This window comes from Acanthochromis polyacanthus, chromosome 16 (genome assembly GCF_021347895.1).
Source record: "Acanthochromis polyacanthus isolate Apoly-LR-REF ecotype Palm Island chromosome 16, KAUST_Apoly_ChrSc, whole genome shotgun sequence".
Classification (NCBI taxonomy): domain Eukaryota; kingdom Metazoa; phylum Chordata; class Actinopteri; family Pomacentridae; genus Acanthochromis; species Acanthochromis polyacanthus.
Genome location: NC_067128.1, coordinates 16,393,387 through 16,414,705, shown reverse-complemented (window position 1 = coordinate 16,414,705; position 21,319 = coordinate 16,393,387). Strand labels below are relative to the sequence as shown.

General features: G+C 39.0%; 1 protein-coding gene across 1 annotated transcript in view; it reads right to left on the bottom strand.

The window, feature by feature from the left end:
* Positions 1-328: 328 nt before the first annotated feature.
* The window catches only part of clvs2 (clavesin 2), a 71,980-nt gene continuing 50,989 nt past the window's right edge, over positions 329-21,319 (bottom strand). The window contains exons 3-5 of the mRNA XM_022192706.2: positions 14,615-14,725; positions 13,963-14,195; positions 329-11,378 (exon numbers count right to left, since the gene is read on the bottom strand). Coding sequence (XP_022048398.1) covers positions 11,285-11,378; positions 13,963-14,195; positions 14,615-14,725 — 438 coding nt within the window. The 3' untranslated portion in view covers positions 329-11,284. The remainder of the gene's footprint in view (positions 11,379-13,962; positions 14,196-14,614; positions 14,726-21,319) is intronic.

Here is a 21,319-nt window from a genome sequence, read left to right as displayed (position 1 = left end):
CCCTAGATTTTACGTATGGCCAACTGAGCCAATATTCAGTTGGAGATAGTCAGACGTCAACTCTTTTTAAAATCTAGTGAATAGAGGAGGAATGACCCGTGTTGTAATCTTGCCTAAAAAGCTGTAAAGAATGCTCATTTATAACTTTATACCTTTTAGAGATCAGTTCTACTCATTAAACTATTCACAAAAATGGAAAGCTGGACCAAACTTTAGCATGCCACTGTTCATGTCAAACCTACTTAGATACTGCGTTGGTTTGAAAAGACAAATGTGGTGAGAAAAGTCTTAAGACACAAAAACAACACAACTGTGACCAGTGAGAAAATCTGCGTGTGTCCATATTTATTTTGATCATTTTACATAATGCATTTCAGCAAATTGCCTTTGAGGACATTTATACATTTAACACCTGCTAACTGAACAGCTTTTGCTCCTATAATATACTGGCTTTCCATAATAACTTCACAATTCAGGTTTAGTTTGGTCTCCCTACAGCTCCTACTGTAACTATACAATCAGTGATATGAAAATTAAATAAATCAACTGAAAGCAATGCATTCATTTTTCAAAAATTATCAGTCATTAAAAAAATGTCATTCAGCGTCCAACTGTTCAAAGCACAAATACTTAACGAGAAGAAACAATACATTAGGTTCTTAATGGAAGAAGTGGCTTTGGCTGAGAGAAATCGAACATTAGTCAAAGTCAGTGATAAATGAACATTGCTGGTCCAATTACCTACAAGCAAATAAATCATTACAGAGTGTGTAGTACACTGACAAAGCTTATGAACACAGAATTTCAGTCCAAAATGAAGCATTAATGTGAATAACGGCGCGTGAAAATTGATTAATGAAATCAGACAAAGATGATTGTTTCATTTCACATTTTCATGACAGACATCATTTGCAGAGATAATGTTTTTTTAATATCGTCACTTTGGAACAAAACTCTCGGTGTGAACATTGTATCAATCTATACAGTTGCTGTGCTGTCATTTCTGCCACTTTCACTGATCTATTAACTGGGAAAACAAAGTCATGCTAATCAGCGTAGTTTGGATTGCCCTATTTAACAGCAGGACATTTATTGTACAGCAGTGAAACCACACTTGTCCTCTTTCGGAGGTGTGTTTGAACCAGATGAAGGCAAACAATACATCCAATTTCTATATGGAGTTATGGCAAAGTCATCTCTTGTACAATCTCCCAAACATATGATAGACACGTTCAATGTATATATTTTATAATGGGATGAAGTTTTGCCCTAACTTGGAGAAATGCTGCCCCAGGCATGGAGAGTTTTTATTTTCATCACAAATGTGCTGCTAACCACACTGGGAACCACCATGGAGGTCCGCTAGAGAATTACCACAGCTGATTTTTTTAATTCTTAGTCGGTGTGTTTTATCATGAAATGCGCATTTGCTTCCTGCTTTTTTCCCCCATACGAAGTGATTTGGTCTCATCAATAGGATGTAAAGTTTTGTGCTACAGTACAAGCAGTAAAGTGGAGAAAGTATCAGTCAAACAGGAGTTAAAAGCTCCATTTTCTGTACTGCAGTAGTAGAAACACATGATTATCAGCGTTGTTTCTTTAAAAAACAAGCAACTTGATGAAGCCAAATTATATAATATAGTATATATGCTGTGCACTCACACCAAGAAGAGCCTTAAAGTTGGATTTTGTTTTAAACCAGTGAGCTCTTTAAAATCCTCTGATGGTTCTTGGATTACAGTAACGCTCTCACTGAAGTTCAATTAAAGCAGAAACCCTGTAATTTCTCCACGAAATGGTGAAAAGTTAATTTCACTTCTTATATTTACTTTGTTGATACTTAGTTTTAAAAAAATCACAATGAAGCTGCTAAAGCTGACAGCATGTAGTGTTTGGAGATGCTTCAGGATGTGAGGCAGCCTGCGCCCCACGGAAAATATGAATCTTCTGATGCCAAAAATGCGATTGTGAGTCATTTCATCAAGCAGTTTGTGAGTTCTGCTTGTGCTGAAGTACATATAGTAACTTGATGCTAAATTTGCAAGTCCTGCAGATCTCTTGCACGCCCATTATTGGTCATTTGTTTAGACTAGTGAAGCACTGCAAAATTAATGGAATAATGGAATTAATGTCAAGTTGCAAATCTGAGCTTGTAGGTTGCAAATGTGGGAAAAAGACACATCATAAACTTGCATGTAAATTCACAGATACTTCATTTATGTTCATATATGTGTTCTTGAAATATTACTTTGTATGGGAGAAAAACAACATGTGGGTTTTACATGTCCATTTTAAAGGATTCACAGTTTCCAGAGAAAAAAGCCCAGAACTGAGTTATTTGTGTTCATATTTGCTGAGATGGTCGAATCAAAGGTTTAAGTAAATGGCTAAGGACCTCCACAGTGGCTCCCTGAGTGGTTTTAAAAACCTGAAAGCCGTCAATACTGATACATCTGTTACAGCTGGTTTCTGAAATGTATCCAGCAATACTTTGATCCAAGAATTGGTAGGAAAGACATAACAACAACACAGAGATAACATTCGAAATGCTGGATTTCTTAAATAAAAAACTGATTCTAAACTCATACTTTACACTTCATACAACATCTGACACCTTTGTAATAAACAAGGTAGATAGCAATTTTAATAAAATACTGACAAAAAAAAAAACATTTCAAAATCTTGCATGTGTGGTAAAGCACAAAGCATCACCCAATAAAGTATATCTGTAATAAAATTAAAAATCTTCACCTGTGAGTTACTGTTTTTAAAGTCCCCTACATAGTTTTACAACAGAAACTTCTGATACTAGCGTCGAACACTTTAAAATAATCAGCGAACCTGCAGGATGCTCTGAGTGACACTCAGCTTCAAGCAGTATACAGATGTTTATTTCATGTAAACTTTGTATCCTAACAACTGGAAGCATCTACAGTGACTGTGTGAGTGTGTGTGTGTGTGTGTGTGTGTGTGTCCCTGTTTATGGTGCTGATCTTTACATTTCCTCCTGAATGTCTGATATTCAGATTGAATCGGCTCTTACTGTTCGGCTGCAACTGTGAAAAACAGATCAACTAATGCACATGAACCAGCATCTAAAACACTCGATGAGTGTGTCTGTCTGCATCCCCTCTGACCCACAGTTTAAGTCTCTCTGATGTCCACACAGTCTGATTGTATACTTCCCCTCTAAGTCTGTGACTGATTAATTCAAAGTCGTACAATTACTTCTCTAATGCATTTATAGTAAAAAGGCTGACAAATGCCAGTATTTGGTTAGTTTAAAAAAAAAGGTTTGACAAAAATAATCTTATTGTTAGTACTAAAGGCTTTAAATTACACCTTTGTGTTTTTGAAAACTGGCAGCTGTACTGGTGCTGATAAAACTTTGGATTGAAGATTGTTGATGAAGTATGCTTTGCTATTAATAGGCATCTTTCCACTGCAGGAACTCGGGGCAGGCAATGAGGTGGAACCAACATTTACAGGAATGGCCTTGTAATGGGCCCAATCAGGTTCTCTGTTTCCATTGTGGTGCATTATCCAACAGCTCTGACCGAGAAGTGCACCCAAACAATGATAAATAGTGATAATAGAGCGTATTGCAGCTGGATAGCTCGATGACTAACACCCCTGACTTTAACATAGAAGATTGGTGGTTCAAATCCAGGTCAGGGTGCAGTTGTTCAGTGATGACCCTTAGGCAAGATCCTCAGCGTTGTCCTATCTACCTTGTCTTGTATCTACTCTAAGATGTGTGTTGCTTTGGATAAAAGTGTCTGCCAAATGAAATTGTTGGTTGTCATTGCCAATTCTATGAGCACAAAGGAACAATGGATGCTTGTTAAGCTAGAAATATTGTCATTTTTACATTGCTGGAGGTGATGTTTCACAGGAGATGACTGCTGCTGAATGAGAACATCAAGGGGGCAGAAGAAATAACGTTCATTGTCTTGAATTTTTTCAGGGCAGCTCAGAAGCACCTGCCCCACAGTCGGTAAGCTCAAAGGTTTTAACCCACAGCCAAACAGCCTGCAAGGTCCTGCAGTGAAAAAACAGCCTGATGATTATCTTTCAGTCGAAGAAGAAGTTTCTTACATAGTTTATCCCTAACACCATGAAGAAACTGCTATCAGATGATTTAGAGAAACCTCAGATTATGTTCACTGACTAATATCCCCGATGAAAATGATTATATTCTTTCTTTATCTTGCTAAGATTTGGCAACTGCAATGACTTGGTTGAGTTTTTATGTCCTTATTTATTTTTATCTCATTCCTAGCAGACTGCGGTTCCAGTACTGGCACTGAACATTAGCCCTGGATATAAATAACTGACTACATTTACATGCACAAAATGTTCCAGATTTTGTCCCTCGTCCAAAAAGGACAATCATCCTCCTAAGCTGTTTATATGAGTAATGAATATATAAATATCATAATAATACTCCCGCTTAAATTCTCTAGTTTTCCATAGACAGGTAATAGGTTGTTGTTGTGATATGTATCCAAAAACTCGCAGACATCCAAATTCTTCCTTTGTTAATGTTTAAATACAGGTGTCTTTCTCCTTCTGAACAGAAATATGGCCCTTTCTTTTGGCATACATCTCTACCCCATTCTTGCAAACTGTTGTCTTGTTGGTTTGTGTGCAACAAACAGAGAACAGGCAAGAAGTCATGTGTCTGTGGTAGAACACCAATTGAGATGCATATGTGTTGAAAGAATGAAAATTAAGAGGGGCAATCAAAAATACTGTATTCGGGATATGCTGTTTACATCACCCATATCAAATTCAGAATAACAGTGGAATATTAGTGTGCATGTAAACGCTATTATTGTCATATATAATATAAATCCTGTAGAGGGTGGATTGGATAATTACAAATATTAATTTTTACTTTCGCAAAGAAGAGTCAGCAGGGATTGTAGGCCTTTTTAAATCGGGAGTCAAGGATTACTGAAGCAGATTTAGAATCAAAAGCAACGTACAATCCATATGCTGTCATTGATTGCAATTTGTAATTGTGTGAATGTGTGTGTTTGTATCGAGCTGTGTAGACAAATCTGAAACATGCAACAGCAAACTATGCTCCACAGTAAGGACTTACACTGTCGGAGCTACTATTTGCATAAAACATTATGTGGATGAGTCTTATGTGGTGAAAAGTAAACATTAACCATCTTAAAATAGAAATTAATTGGAAGATTAGGCAAGACAGTCCCCTGCGACTCTGCATGGCAAAAGAGCTTTAACACTGTCTAGACTTTCTCACTGAATTAAAGTCTTTAAAGCTTTGGAGGTTTATTAAATTACAGCAACATATTTAATGTCCTGTAGACTCCAGAAAGACTTTAAATTAGTTTAGTCTACTCCAGCAAGTGAAACAATAACTAAAAGTTAGTTGGTTTTTTTTTGCAGGTTTACAGTCTAAGTAATCACAAAAACAGAGCTGTCAGTCAGAGCTTGTTGTCCCCAGCATCCACCCAATCTTCTTCCAAGCGTTTACTCCAGTTCATGATGCTGAACTCCACACAGTTCACCAAAATAACATCTCATAATAAAAGCTGAGCCTGGGGTAGTTTCTAAAACGCTGCCTCTTTACTGCTTCAATCCCATTTTGTGATTTAGGCTGATGGCATGCCTGGATTTTTCTGAAGAAAATGCGACTTTGCGCAGGTTTAGAGAATAATGGCGGTGTAATTTTCCATCATTTTCATCCCCGGTAGCTTTTTGCCACCGTCACAGGCATTGAGAGGTCACTGGGTCTCACTGCACTGAGAAATCTCTTTAAGAAATGGCTTGAAAAGAAAGAGCTCTGCCTTGATAAATGGAGTTCAAAAAGCACCTATTGTGTGTTTTTTTCTCCTAAAATGACTTTAATGATGCAATCATCAGAGGATCAGAAGCTGTTTCCTTCTAATAGAGCTGATTGTGCTCAATGTTTTCTCCTCTCTCTTTAGTGCCATTACCATGGACGCCTCCACTGAACTTGCGTTTACTCAGTAAATGCTTTTACTTTAGTACATAGAAGACACAAAAACAGGAGGGTGTGACTGTTGAAGTTGCAGCTGACTGTGAGTGAAGTCGACTGAGAGAGTGGGATTTACTAAACCCACTCCCTCAGCAGTGATTGTCCAGTTACAGCTCAACAAACTGAACTCGTCCTGTCAAGCCCATGGGACTGTAGGGAGAGAAGCAATTCAGAAGGAGTGTGGCGTCTTTGTTTTAATGCTGCATTCATGCCATGTCATTTAACTACAAAGAGACGAGTGAGAAAGAAACTTTTACATGAGCCTCGATGAAAAGAACCAAAGACATGTCGACAAAGAGCTGTCATCGTGGCATCACCAGTGTCAGTTACAGCAAAAATGAAAACCTAGATGAACTCTAAACAATGAATTGTCTAAAAAGAAAACACTGTATTTGGTTTTGCTTAGCAACAAGCTGCACGAATATGAAAAGTTGCTCATTTAAGTTGGTTAATTTGGTGCGACTACAAAGAAGACTTGAAAATTCAGGCTGCAGAGTGGGTCTTAATACATATAAATCACATGGAGCACTTGAAAGTCTGCTCACAACAGGTCTGGAGATTAACAAGCGACTCTCCCATGAGGCGTCAAAAGAAATGTGACTGGATCACTAATGGCAGATTCAAGGTCAGTTTTCTGAAAGACATTCTTGAAGTGTTTAATGTATGACAACTGGCCAGGCTGGTTCTAATTCAGCTCATTAGCATTTTATTGTTAGTTTAAAAAATTAAACTCTGACATGCCAAATGCATCGTACAGATTGATTTTTAAAAAAAATATTATTAGTCATAATTGTACACATTATTGTACAAACACGTTGATTATTGTCCACCTGACAACACTGGTAGCTTTAGCCTCTTTAGCTTTGCCACTATATGAAATGAAGGAGACACATTTAAATTGAAAGTTGGTGAAAGTTCATTTTTACATTCTTTCTCCCTAATAATTTGTGTCTCAACCTGAACTGAGCGAGTGCTTAAATGTATTTGCTTCTCTGCTGCTCTCAGTGTTCACATACTGTATTTTAATACAACTGAATTCACAGTGAAGATGTTGTCATTTACACGTTTCTGTTTCTGCTGTCAGACACCTGAACGAATGTTAAGTAGTGACTGAAATTCAGTCCATTAAGACTTCGTGTTAACCAGTGTTTGTAGCTATTTGTAAGCTACTTATCTCTGCTTCACTAAAATTCTCTTTTGAAAAACAAGGTTCAAATCTTTGAATTTGATGAAATCTCCATGTAAAATGATCACTTAGGGAGAAGTTAGAAGGAATAAAAAGTAATTCCCAACTGTTTTCATTGCAGTGCTGTCAATCACAGACGAAAAGAGAGTCTTCTTCCTGTAAGGGGCTTGAGCAGAAGCAAATCAGCTGCATTTAAAGCTTTAGAATATAAAACGGCCTATTTAGAACAGGGATGAAATCAGTATTTGCACTATTTTGAGCTGAAATGTGAAGGACACACTGGGGACACATGAGACTTTAATTAACTTGCTAAAAAGGGGCACGATATGGGACCTGCTCAGTCTGTCACTGGTGCCATTGTAATCTGAATACGTGCCGTGTATAACCAAAAGCCCAACACGTTTAGCAACACGGGGTGAAGCAGAGGGTGAATTAATAATAAAAATTCAATGAGACATTACTGTGAGCTTTAAACAGAAGAATCCTTCCAGGCTTTCCTCACTGCTGCTGACTGATCACATATTCAGCACAGTGATCATCATCATCATCATCATCATCATCACACTGGCAGATTATCTCCATCAAACTCTGATTTAGACTTCAGTGGAACCATACGGACCACACTGAGCCGAAGGGGGAACCACTGATAACGGAGTCTAACTCCACTTTGCGCAGGGTTGAGCCTCTGAGCGCTTGTGAGTGGGGTTGACATGTCATGAACGCTGGTGTGATAGTTTAACATTCCAGCTGTCTGCTCTCATTGCAGCCGGCCACCTCACGCTTCTTGCCTGCCGGCTTTTCTGTGATCTGCTCTGCTGTCTGTTATCCAGCCCGCCTCTGCTGCTCTGCTCATCAGAGTCACAGTTTTCCAGCCTCCTGTCCTGTCTGCCGTCTTAACATTCGGCTGTCATACCTTTGCACTGCATGCGCCGGTGGGGAATGGGTGATGTGGAAGAACATAAACTACCACATGTCAAACACCTTCAGCTGGTGACAGTTTCATGCTAAAAAAAGTATTTATGGAAAACATTAGTGGAGCAAGCAAATAATAGTGTGTGCCAATATATCCTACTATATCTACACTGCAGCAGTAGTTTCTCTACCGGCTGAATTTCAAGTGTAATCTGACTAATTATAAGAAAATAATGTACTTTAAATATGGATCATCTGAAGTAAAATCTAATAATTGTTTAGTCTTTAAAGTTTCTGTACAGAAAATAATAAATGCAGAAAAAATGAAGGATCATACTTTGACCACATTTACTCTCAGTCATGTTTACAACTTCCGTCCCGCTGTGTCATTATTCAGTGAACTTTTTGGGGCTAAATTATTGCAGTTAACCAGATGTCTGCAGGTGTGGTGTGCTCGGGAAACATTTTAAAGAGGCCTTGTGGATTTTGTCTTGTAAACAAACAAAGCATTGCTTTAAATTTTATTTGCTATTTCAAATTTTTGTAGCATTTCTGTCCATGTTTACTGGTCCTAAACTCCACAGGACACCCTTTAGGGCCTTCCCACACCTGAAAATCCAACCGAAGTTTCATGTTTTTATTTCATTGTTTTCACTGATTTGGTTACTTTTGGTTTCATACTGCTTTTACATGAGTGCACTGAAGTACTTCATATTGCATACTTTCTCCCTGTCATCATTGCCCACATGAGCTGCATCTTCCTATACTTGACATTGAGTGATTTGTAGACAAATACCCAAAACAGGCAGCTTTCCACCGCAGGAACTTCAGACAAATGCAAGGAGGTGGAAACCTTCACATGAATGACCACCTAAGTGACCATTTCAGGCTTTCTGTTTCCATTGCTGAGTTGGATCTGACAGCTTTGACCACAACATCAAGTCAGAGCACATCAACATGACAACAAATAGTGGTGTATAGCTCAAGTGCTTCAAGTGGCTCTAGTTCTATTGGCAGATAGAAAATAAACAAAATGGAGGGTTTGTTATGTTAACCCATGTGGTAAATTTTACAATGTTGATGCTAATAATAAAGAGGAGAAAGACAGATAGTCGATGAGAACATCGAGATGGCAGGAAAAAGCCATTTCTTGTCCTCTCAATAGGGCCACTCAATAGTACCAGCCCTGGAGTAGGTATTTTTTTCATTACATAGATGGCCCGAGAAGAGGTTCTACAGGTGGCAGTTCTTGCAGCAGGAACACAAAGGAAGGTTACCTAAACAACCCATAAGTTCCACACTGGAATACACCCCAATGCTGTGTAGATCATCGCCAAAAGATAATTTTTTTCTCACTGGTTTAGTATTGCTTTTTCCACCTTGTGTAACGGCAACTCGTCTTTCCCCTTTCCCCATTCTGACTAATATCTCCGATAACTTTCATCCAAAAAAAATTTGTCAATCTAGAGACAAAACACAGTGGTTCAGTTTGATCCAGACTAAAACCTCCTTTTGTCAGACCAGAGTTTGGCTGTTGAGTCTGAGTTGTGGTTTGTGGGAGTTTCTACAACTGATTCAAATGAGCGTGGTGTGAAAAGACTGTAAGAGTCTGCTGCTAAAAGTTATCTAGTTCCTGAACCACACACTGAACGCAGGAATTGTGAGATCAGTGTACTTCCTGCACTCAAAAGAAGAAAACAATTAACCTAATGGTGCTACTGAAGTCATTTTCTTGTCACTTGACGGCACATGAATGCTTAAAGTCTTCAATCTGTTAATTATTATTTTAGCGTTGAATACAATTCAAAGCTCAAGAAAAAGCTAGCAAGTGTCAAACTGCAAATGCTAATTATGTGCTTAAATAAATGCAAAGAAATTCAATCACAGCTGGGATTAAGGAAAATAAATTAATTCTATCTTGGGGTATGTGGCAGAAAATAATCAGTCACTAATACTGTGTAACATATGTATAATTTCTATTAAACATGCAAACACACCAGTACAGTCCTTTAGTGCCTAATTCCCAAATCTTACAATACTGACATGTTTACCCCGATGGCATGGAAACAGATGGTTTGCTGTGGTAATGTCTGACTTGTCAGAAGATTATTATTGCCAAAATACAACACGTGCCACAAAGTCAAAGGAGAGGATGACACTTGCCTTTTCTCTGCTTTTATAAAATTACATTTAACCTTCTTCATTTGTCTGGCAGCCCATTATATTCTGAAAATATATCTTTTGGTCATCTCCTGCCAAACAAATAAATAATGATGTGAGTCGATGTTCAGAAAAGAGCCTGCAGCTTTCAACTAATGGCAGAGGAAAGTACTCTACTCTGTGACATGTGGGTCAGAGAAAGAGAGAAAATGGCTGAAAGGAAACAGCAGATGATTCATAGAGCCAGCTCTTACCGTAAAGGGGGGTTTGCTTTTCCAAGAGATAACTGGAGCGAGACCGATAGTTCAGACATTGTTTTCACAGGAAAGACGCCAAACCCCCTAATAAACACCTAGTAAACTCCCAGTAAACCCACTGCCTGTTTGCCAGTTTGGGTCCAGGAGGTTGAACAAGCTCGATAGTGTTGCTGCTGCTAATCCTGAGCCGTGCTTCTTGCCCACAGTTTCCTCGAATTACTGTACAAAAAAGAAAAAAACTGCTGCTCCGGAGCTCCGGCAGTGGCCCCAAGCCCTCTTTGAAGTATGACATCCAGTTTTTCACATCCCTCCTCATCTATATATTATACAACTGTAAGAAACACTGTTTTCACACACATGTGGGACCTTCACCATTTGTTTGTCATTTGTTCTCAGTTTTGCTTGCTATTGAGCCGTGTCTTCCCTGCCCCACATTGGATTGTTTAAAGACGTTAATTTACAGTTTCTTGAATTGGCACTTGACAAATAACTAAATAAATAAATAAATATATAGAACACCATCAGTAGCTCTTAGGATGGCCTTTGATCTGAGGAAACGTCTTTCTCGTCTCTGGCCGTCTTGAAACTTGAATCCAGCAGTAGGTGCGGCAGCGTTTCTCTGGAGGAAGGTGTTTTGCAGGGCGCGCGTTGCTTCCAGTATGTGCACAGGTAAGTCAGTGTATTTGTGTGTGTAAATACTGATTTGCGTTTGCTTGTCAGCTGTTAAAGTGTGGTTTAGTCTAGCGAGAGCAGCGGCTGCATGTTGTCTTCTTCGCTCTTGACTTTGTCTGGTCGCTTCAGGACTCCAGGTTCCACCACTGACTGAGACCTGCAAGAACACACAGAAAACAAAATGATCAGCTTTATTGTAGTACTGGTCCTAAAGCTCTCATTGATACTTAGTAATTGAGACCTGGATGTGAAATTTTTAAACAAGATTAAACAAACTGCACTGGCAGGTTTAAATTCTTAGTCAGGCAGATTCCAGTTTGTCATGTCCATGAAGATCTTTCCTCATACACAAGACAAAGCTATAGAGTTCCAAAGGGTTCTGTGCTTGGATGGATACTTTCCCCCTTGCACGTGCTTCCCTTACAGAAACTTATTTGGAAATGCTATATATACTTCATTGCTATGCAGATGACACCCAGTTATATTTATCTGTGAAGCCAAATGAAACAAATCATTTTTCTAAATTTCAAGCTTGTCCTAAGGACATAAATGCCTGGTTGAACTGTATTGTACTTCTTCTAGAGCTGCACAAAACCGAAGTTATGGTATTTGGTCCTAAACACCTCAGAAACACTCTCTGACTAGATACACACTCTAGATGGCATTGCATTGGCCTCTAGTTCTACTGTGAGGAATCTTGAAGTTATTCTTGAACAGGTATCCTGACATTTAATCCATAAAACGCATCTGTAGGAAAGTCTTCTTTCTTCTTTCAACAGTAGGATTGATGTTGAAAAACGAGTTCATGCATTTGTTTCTTCTAGGCAGAACTATTGTAAGTCACTATTATCATAAAGCTCCATTAACCCAGTACTTAGAGGAACTCGCAACATAAATCATGTTTCTCCCATATTAGCTTCACTTTAATGGCTCCCTGTCAAATCCAGGATAGAATTTAAAATCCTTCTTCTCACATATGAAATTCTTAATGGCCAAGTCCCAATGTATCTTAAAGACATTATTGCACCTTAATGTCCGAACAGAGCCCTTTGCTCTCAGACTGCAGGTTTACTTGTGGTTCCCAGAGTTTCCAGAAGCAGAATGGGAGGCAGAGCCTTCAGCCATCAGACCCCTCTATTGTAGAACCAGCTGCCAGTTTGCATTGAGGAGGCAGACACACTCCTTACTTTTAAGATTAGCCTTAAAACATTCCTCTTTTATCCTGAATTATTTCTTTGTTGCTATAGGAATAGACTACTGGGGAACTTCCCATAATGCACTACTAACCTCCCCTTGTTGACTTTCCACACATTGATATGACACTATATGACATTACTACAACATTGCATGCCACTAGCTTTGTGTCTCCTCTCTCCCACAGTTTGCATTTCATTTTTTCAATAAGCATCTCTGAATCTAGAGCTACATGTTTGTGATACTGGTCTAAAATCTGAAGTGTTTATTGTCTTTGCAAGCAATATTTGTTTGTTTCTGCTACGCTTTTCACTTTAACCTGTCGAGGCAGATATCAGCAGTCCCAGAGCCTGGTTCTACTGCAGATTTCTTGTTGTTTTCTCTTTCCATTGTTGCCACGAGTCATTTGGATGTCTAAAGCTTCTTTCTATGAATTGTGGCTGTAAGGTCTTCAAAGATTTCAGCCTCATGAAATGAAAAGCTCAAGAGAATTGCTTTTTAAATACACCGTGCCAGATAGCTTATAAGTGACTAATCATTCAATGATGATTGGCAGGGTTGTGTTGCCCTTCAGTGACAGTCTGCTGTCTTAACTCATTGCTGTTCATCTTTTAGGGTATGAATGTCTTTGAATGAATGAGTCAGTTGATGTTTTTCGGTGGTGAGAGGATTTACTGTCACAGAGAATCATACTGGTGCCCTATAGGGGGGAATGACACCACATGAAATGTCAAACGTGCTCACAGCTGCAACATGACAAAGAACCCTCTGCAGGAACGTATTCACTCTGTTAGGATGGAGCAAAGAAACTTGAACATCCCTTTGTAAATACAGAAGGAAATCCAAGAATTTCAACCAATATAATCTTACAAAATTCCTTATTGTATTCTTTAAGAGGTAGGGTTGTTTCATCTTTTCCATCTCTTATTTATTCATCTGTTAATATCATTATGTTTCTATGCTGCTTCTTTCTTTTCTGTCAGACCCACTTGAATCACACACAGGTCATATTTTCTACCATTACTTCCTGCTGTTTCCTGTAAAAGAAAGAAGTCATGAAGCCATATTCAGTAAGATGAAACCAATTAGAGCTCCTCATCAGCTGAGCCCAAGATGACAAGAAGACCACAGTGAGATCAGATCTACACATTACACATCTATTACTATCATCATCTAATTTGTTTAGTCTAATTGTGCAAAAATAACCTCATCAGTTTCACAATATAGTGCTGCTCTGTTTAAAACTGGTGAATATAAATGGATTACTTTAAGTGTTTTGGCCCATGCAACCCTAGACATACTGTAATTTGCTGCCTTGATTAGCTTTAAATGTACTATTTAGTTTTAAAATCTGCCTGGCTTCATTAGGCAGTAAAGAGTTTGGAAGAACAGTTTACCAGAATCTGTGCAGCAGTTGTAAATATTTTGGGTGCGAAGAGGATTAAGTGACACCGCATATGCTGTCTTGGAGACTACAAACAAGCTCTAAATCTGACATTGTATATGAAATCAATAAATACAATGGATGTGGAGGAGTTAAAACTGACCTCTTCATGGTTTTTGGGGACAGGTTCTTCTCCAGGTCTCTCTCCAGGTCTTGTACTGACAGAGTGTAGGATTCCGGACAGTAGTCAGTCTCCTCGTCGTAGGCGTGGTCCAGTAGCGTTCGAGCCCACGTCCCCATGTCATACGGCGGCATCATCCCACCGAGCTCTGACGGCAGGATCTCTGGGTGGATGAGCTGGTGGAGGCTGTTCAGGTTGTTGCCATGCATGAAGATCTGCATATGGAAAATATAACTACAGTAAGACAGATTGGCTGCATATTGCAGCTATGAACAGTAAACAACAAACATTAAAACTACTGTGGATCCATTTAAACAGCTTTCATGCAGACAAGACCGTAACTTCAGTGGCCAGTGACTTCTTTAATGTCCTCATCTATAACTTGAGCGTAATTTTTGAACATGTAGCTCTGTTTATGTGTTGCTATATGGTTTGTGACATTTGTGCAAGATGACTAACCACAATTACTTTGGAAACTATATATATAACTGTAGAAAACGAATTCTAATAGATGCAAGAATGTGTTCATATCCAGTGCAGTTCATTTCACCTCCACAGCTATTCAACACAATATAGACATGTTTCCTGATTTGCCACAGTTGAAAGCTGACTAATGATCAATGTCTTAGCTCACCCTCTTCCTGGTTTTGTCTTTGAGGAAGGGTCGAATGACGGTGTAGAGAGCATGGATGTACCAGGGCTGGTTCACGAAGTGGATTCCTCCAAATCTGGCAGGAAAACTGTCCTGTTGGAAAACACAAACAAAGGAACAGAACTGGTGAACATCCAGAAGGCTACCAATGGATAGTCCAATGTTGATCAGTGTTTTTTAAATCTGGTTATCAGTGGAGCATTTTCTGGTAAAAAGGCGTTCACAACAGCTTCAAAGTGAAACCTTTCTCACTTTCAATTTGATGACGTTGACTGAATGTTTGCATTTCGACCGTACGTGCAATAATGACAATTTTCATTCTCTAATGTGCATATAACAATCCCCCACCATTATGAAACCAACCAAGAACAAAAACAGAAAGATCTACCAAGAGAAATGGAAAAAGCAGCCTTAAGGAGGTTCACACCCATGACTTTGTATTGCTGAGCTTCTAAGGTAAGTAGCTGTTTTAATTAAAGCAGCACACAGCACAGCATTGTACTTCTTAGACGGCAAGGACAACAACCACGTTCAGCTTTGGAGAAGTAGACGCTGTAACCCCTCATACTGGTACATGCATGTTTTAGCAAGCATACTTTTCTTATTTTATATTAATGTGTACAAATGCTTCCATTTCAATGTCCTGGAAGCTTCTTTTCAGCTGCACACAGCCTATATAATTCCATATTTATGACATTTTATATGAAACATTAAATGTGCCAAAGTAAATGTTTTTATATAGACCACATTTTGCCTACCAGAGCAGTAGTATGCCTTTGCAGAAATACTTTCACACTCATCAGTATCATCTCTCTTCAACCTACAACTGAAATGTGTTTTATGACACGCTGATGTTGTAAACACGTCTTAGCTGATTGGAAAGAGGGTATCACTGGATAATCTATGATTCCTTTATAACTGGTGTATTTCTATTCTTTGTTTACAAACCCCAAAAATGGAAGAAAAAAAGTTTCAGGAGTCAAAATCAAAAAATGGAAAGCAAATACAATCAAATCCATTCTATTTTATTTGGAAATTTAGGTTTGTTAATTTTTTTTAAATAATTTAAACAAAATATTGAATGGTCTATCTGTTATTTTGTTACTAACTGAAAGAATCATAAAACAAAGCTAAAATTTTGGTTTTTGCTAATTCCTTTTATATTTCTCAGTTCGAACAGCAGAATGAAGAGCAGACAGGCAGCAGAAGTACAACGTAAAAATGTTTCTAAATGGATACTCCGATCATTTAGGCCAAACATCACCCACATTTTAACTGCTAACTGACTCTGAAATACCTGTTGGTGCTCACTGGGCTTTTACTGTCTACAATGGTTGTTTACTTTAAGATGATCATGCTGCAGCAGGTTATATTTTACTTGCACTGTTTCTGTACTTAAACTAATATATCATCAGCAAAATGTATAAGCCAACTTCAAAATGCTCAGAATAGAACATGGTTCTTTACTTTTGTGGGAGGACTATACATGGCCAGTCTCAGTGGATTTCATACAAAAATAAGAATCTCAAAATAAACGTATTAAATGATATTAAAAACTATGAATGAAAACAAGAAATGAATGTGTCATCCTAGTTGTGTTTTTCTATTTATGCTACAAACAACTGTTGTCAGAACTGAGGCAAAGCTCCTTATTATGATGTTCTTTATTTGTTAATGTGATATTGTTTCCTTTTGAAGCAGCTTTTTAGGATAGACAATCAGGCACACCGACAAATAACTACGCTGCAGAAGTTTTCTAGAAATGTTTAATGCGTATTTCACAGATCGTCAACCTGAAAAATTGCATATAGTGATTAAAAACATACAGAAACACTGCATAATGCAACACCTTGTGTATTTACCAGATGACATGAGGAGATAGGAGATAGAAAGCTCAACCTTTAAAAAACAGTTGTACATTATTTTTCCCAATACTTGAATCAATCAGTATGCATTTATCAAAAAGATAAATACACTACTTTTTGTGTTTTATTGCAAATTACAAGGAGCCTGTCTCAATCAAAAGGACTTTTTTCAGTGGTGTTTGAGTCCAGCAAATGAAAAATTACCTCTGTGGGTTTCCTGTCCCTTTTCATTGGATTAGTTCTGTAAATGGGCTCTAATCTCATAGTCAATAGGAAATGGTCGGTCTATTTTGAAGTCGCCGCACCAGAACGCCTGAGGGAAATGAGTCCTTGTTCATACAGGTTGGTGTGTGTGGAGTCGAGGCCCAGCACAGTGTTTCCTAGAAGGCTGGACACAATTATAATAATTACAGTTCACTGCGTGTGTGTGAGTCATAATTTGGCTTTGGTCCAGCTGTACGCTGAGATTATATTCTGACATAACAGAGCTGGCTGATGAAAATGGCTCAGGGCAGACATTTATATAAAAAACGTTGGCAATGTGGGAGAGACGGAGACAGTGGCAGTGTCTGAGGTCAGGCCAGGTTTGTAAATGAGGATTTGACCGATATGAATGATCGTGGTTGAAGTCGCCGGCAGTGGCTTGGCTCTGATAGATGGGATGTTGGCTACCAGACTGGACGAAGCTTTGGTCTCCTTTTGTCCAGAGCAGCACACAGTCTCCGTCTACATATTTACAAGGCTAACTGATGTGTTAACGGACGGCCTCAGGAGGAGGATTCCTGTTAATGTGGTGACCTTTTATCTCACTCGTCAATCAGACCAAAATGTACCTTTGACCAGCATGAGGAGGTTTCTTTCAAAGCAATAAGCATATTGTGATATTTACTGCAAATATTAATCACTTGCAAGAAAAAAACTCCCTCTGATCTTTCCCCCCGGGTGACACCAAAAATTCCACAAATCCACATGTAATCCTCCACTGCTAGCATATATGACTAGATTTTGGATTACTGGCAGGAAATAATATCGAAACAAAAAACCTTGTTATTTTTATTTATACCAGGTTTAATAAAAAAGATGCAATACAATGCCTTTGTTTCAGCATTTTGACAATAGTAGTTTATATTAACCCCCTGAACCCAAAAATATGCCAGCAGATTTGAAAGGCTTGTTTTGTTTTTATAAATTGTCAATACTGCACTATTTATCATGAACATAATTGCTTAAAGGTTGCTGCTAGAGGTACGGACCCGTACCCATAGCCTGTGGACTACGGATACGGCACTTGCCATTTGCCAATCAGATATGCGAGATCTGGTCACGTGACTCCCGGTAGACGCTAGCGGTACGGACCCGTAGCATCGGTACTACAGGTACGGACCCTAAACCTGACCCTAACACTAACCTTAACCTTAACCTTTGCTTACCTTTCAACAGTTTGCAGTGGTTAGCAGCTTCTTGACTCGCGAGACTCGCGTACGGGTCCGTATCTGTCTGGCAAATGGAAAGTGCCGTATCCGTAGCCCACAGGCTACGGGTACGGGTCCGTATCTGTAGACACTACCTTGCTTAAAATAGATTCAGCATGGCTCAAAAGCTGTTTGTAGAGGAGAAAGTCATTGAGAGGTTTTGCACGATACATTCAGCATGGTGAAATATCTTTATAGAATTGATGTGCAGAGCAATGGGGAAATGCAGAGCTTGTAGAGATTGTAAAAAAACAGAATTATTAAAATCCCTGTGCAGAGTCACCATTTCCCCCATTATTAGCTACACATGGATATTTGGAACAATGTTGTACATATTGATTTCAGAAAATTAAGCTGTTGATCTCGTCTTTTTTGCAGATTTTTTTGTAATGATTTGGCACTCTGCACAGAGGACATTTCTGAGTTTTCTCCACTTCTAGTTATGGTTATTCTGCTTCCGTAGAGGTCCAGGACTTTAAAATGCTGTGAAAAATTAGCCCACATCATAGAAAAATGTGACAGGAACAAAAAAAATAAGCAAGGCATGAAAGAGACAAAAAAAATAAAAGTACTAATGAGCTGCAGATTATACACCAGATTAAATTGTTAATCCATTCATTTTGCTTCAAATTATATTCATGAATCATCTTTCATTCACATTTTAACCTCATTGCTCCCTGAAGAATTGGACCACGATGTTGCAGATGGCGATAAAATTAAATTAGATTAAATTAAATCTTTCCTCTGTTGCTCCAGTCAGTCCACAATTAGATGAGAGTTTTTATTTACATTTCAATGAAAGATATTTTTAAAAGCTTTTAAAAGGATTCTCAGTTTTTGTGTCTGTATAAGCTCTACACATATACATATGCTATTCTCACCTTAAAACGAAAATAACGCATGAGATGTTGCAGATATGTTGGTTGTGAAATGCTGGCGTCCAAAAAATTCAGCGCTGGTAATAAAGAAATCTGTTTTGGCCAAGCGGCGGTCTGACAGCCCTTCCTCCTCTCAGCTGTCTGATCCCTCTGGGCTCCTCTGACTCTGAACCTCTGGCCTGCCCTCTGCTCTGAGAGACATTTTCGCTTTGATGAAGGGACCTGCTGCATTATACATGAAACACTGAAAATGGAATGTGAGCTGCAGGGCCTCTGCTGCACTGGAGGAAGGAGGAACGGGAGCTAAAGGATTGATCTGCCTTCACCAAAGTGATGTCTGAGGGAAAAGAAACAGGTATGAGGTATTCAAATACAGGTGGAAGACTCTGCAGTGAGAATAACAGAAGGTAGAGGAGAGTCAAGAGGTGATGAAAGATGTGAGGAGATCTGGAGCAGGGAGGATGGAGACAAGGGGAGAGTATACTGAAAAATATTTTTTCCTGCTTTAACATGTAAGATACTCCTTCTGCAAAGAGTAACTTTAAAGGTTTGATTCTTGTGCAATGAACCAAGAGAGCAAACAAATGTGGAGGTCGGTAATTTTAGTGATATTTTCAGTTCAGTTTAGAAGCTGAAGTGGCTTTTAACATCCTCCTCCAATCAAGTGAACAGATAAATCATCTGGCGGGAGAACAAAGCGAACCCTCTTTCAGTTGTAAAAGTTAAACTAAATTTGCTTTTGCTGAAAAAAACAAAAAGAAAGAAAAATGCATTAGATAAAAGTAGTTATTTGTTTATCTCAGTTATTAACCAGTGAATCAAGCATTTATGCTGGTCAGATGTGGTGGACAAAGGATAAAAACACTTCATTCTGATTCTGATGTAAAACAGTCTATCTGAAGCCTTTACTACGAAGCTTTTTGTTATCTGGCCTCACTAACCTAACAACCATTGTCATGTGAACTGGTCACACGAAGCTGGTTATCAGCTCAGTAAGTCAACTTAAGGTTTCTGATTGTGGCTATGAATACAACCACATAAAGGTAGAGTTACAAAGAGATGACCAATCACAAACACGTACAGGTCAAGAGCAGCATATAGGGCACTGATACGTCCTCTGCTAGTCGTGTGGTTTGTAATGGACTTTGTACAGCCTCTGCGTGTCCAGATGGCTTGTGGAGACTGTATTGTTTACAGCTGGCTGAAGACCGAGACTCTGTTAGCCTTTGCTTGGTTTTACTTAGTTCTTTGATTTAGCAACATCTGCCAGCTCTGTTTTCCTTTGTTTGACCACTTTTGCATTACTTCCGTCATTGAGCAATGAATTGCTTTATCTAACTAATGACATCCGGTGGTTTTGTTACACCCAGCTGACCCTAGGTTGGATCCTAACAACACTGTTAGAAATATTCATACACAAATGACACAGAGTTTATTCATGATTTCAAAGTGGAAAATTCTGTCCACATGTATGACCATAGTTGATAAAACTACAGCGACTTAAGCATAATAAAATGTGTTTTGTTATTTGACTACCTGTTGCCATATTCAGTGGTTGCTGTATTGACTAGAGAAGTCATGCTCTGTAACACAATAACATCACTGCTGTAAATATGATGTGAAACGAAAAAATCTGTCTATCCTGTCTCATTGTTATTGGAGATAATTTAGTATTGGAAGTAAATAATGAAGATCCCGCTTTATTGTGTCAAGTTGTGTGTAAAAGTGCACAAATCCCTCTCTTTGCAAACCCTCATATGGATCCTGTTGCTGCGGATATTTAATCAACTTAGAGGAAAGACTCCTACAAACAGCTGGAAGCAACGAACTGAACTACAGCTCCTGGTGACACGTTGAGGTCTGTGTGTCTCCTCCATCAGTTAAAGGCACTAACGATATATGTAATAAGTGCAGCCTTTTTGTAGTTCTGGAGGCGAGGCTCTCCGAATTGGAATCGCGGCTCCGCACCATGGAAAATAACCCGCTAGCAGCTAGCCAGGCCCCCTTAGCCGGTGCGGACCGCAATAGCTTAGCTTGTGTAGCATCTGTTAGCCGTCCCTTAGCAGCGCCCGAACAGCCGGGTGGATGGGTGACAGTTCGTAGGAAAAACAGTCCTAAACTCAAGCCTGCTGTCCCGGCTCACCACAAACCGCTTCATGTTTCTAATCGTTTTTCCCCGCTCAGCGACACACCCGCTGAGAAACCAACTCTGATCATTGGCAGCTCCATAGTCAGAAACGTGAAGCTAGCGACACCAGCGACCATAGTTAAATGCCTCCCAGGGGCCAGAGCGGGCGACATAGAAGCAAATTTGAAACTGCTGGCTAAAGATAATCGTAAATATAGTAAGATTGTTATTCACGTCGGCGGTAACGACACCCGGTTACGCCAATCGGAGATCACCAAAATTAGCGTGGCATCGGTGTGTACTTTCGCCAAAACCATGTCGGACTCCGTAGTTTTCTCTGGACC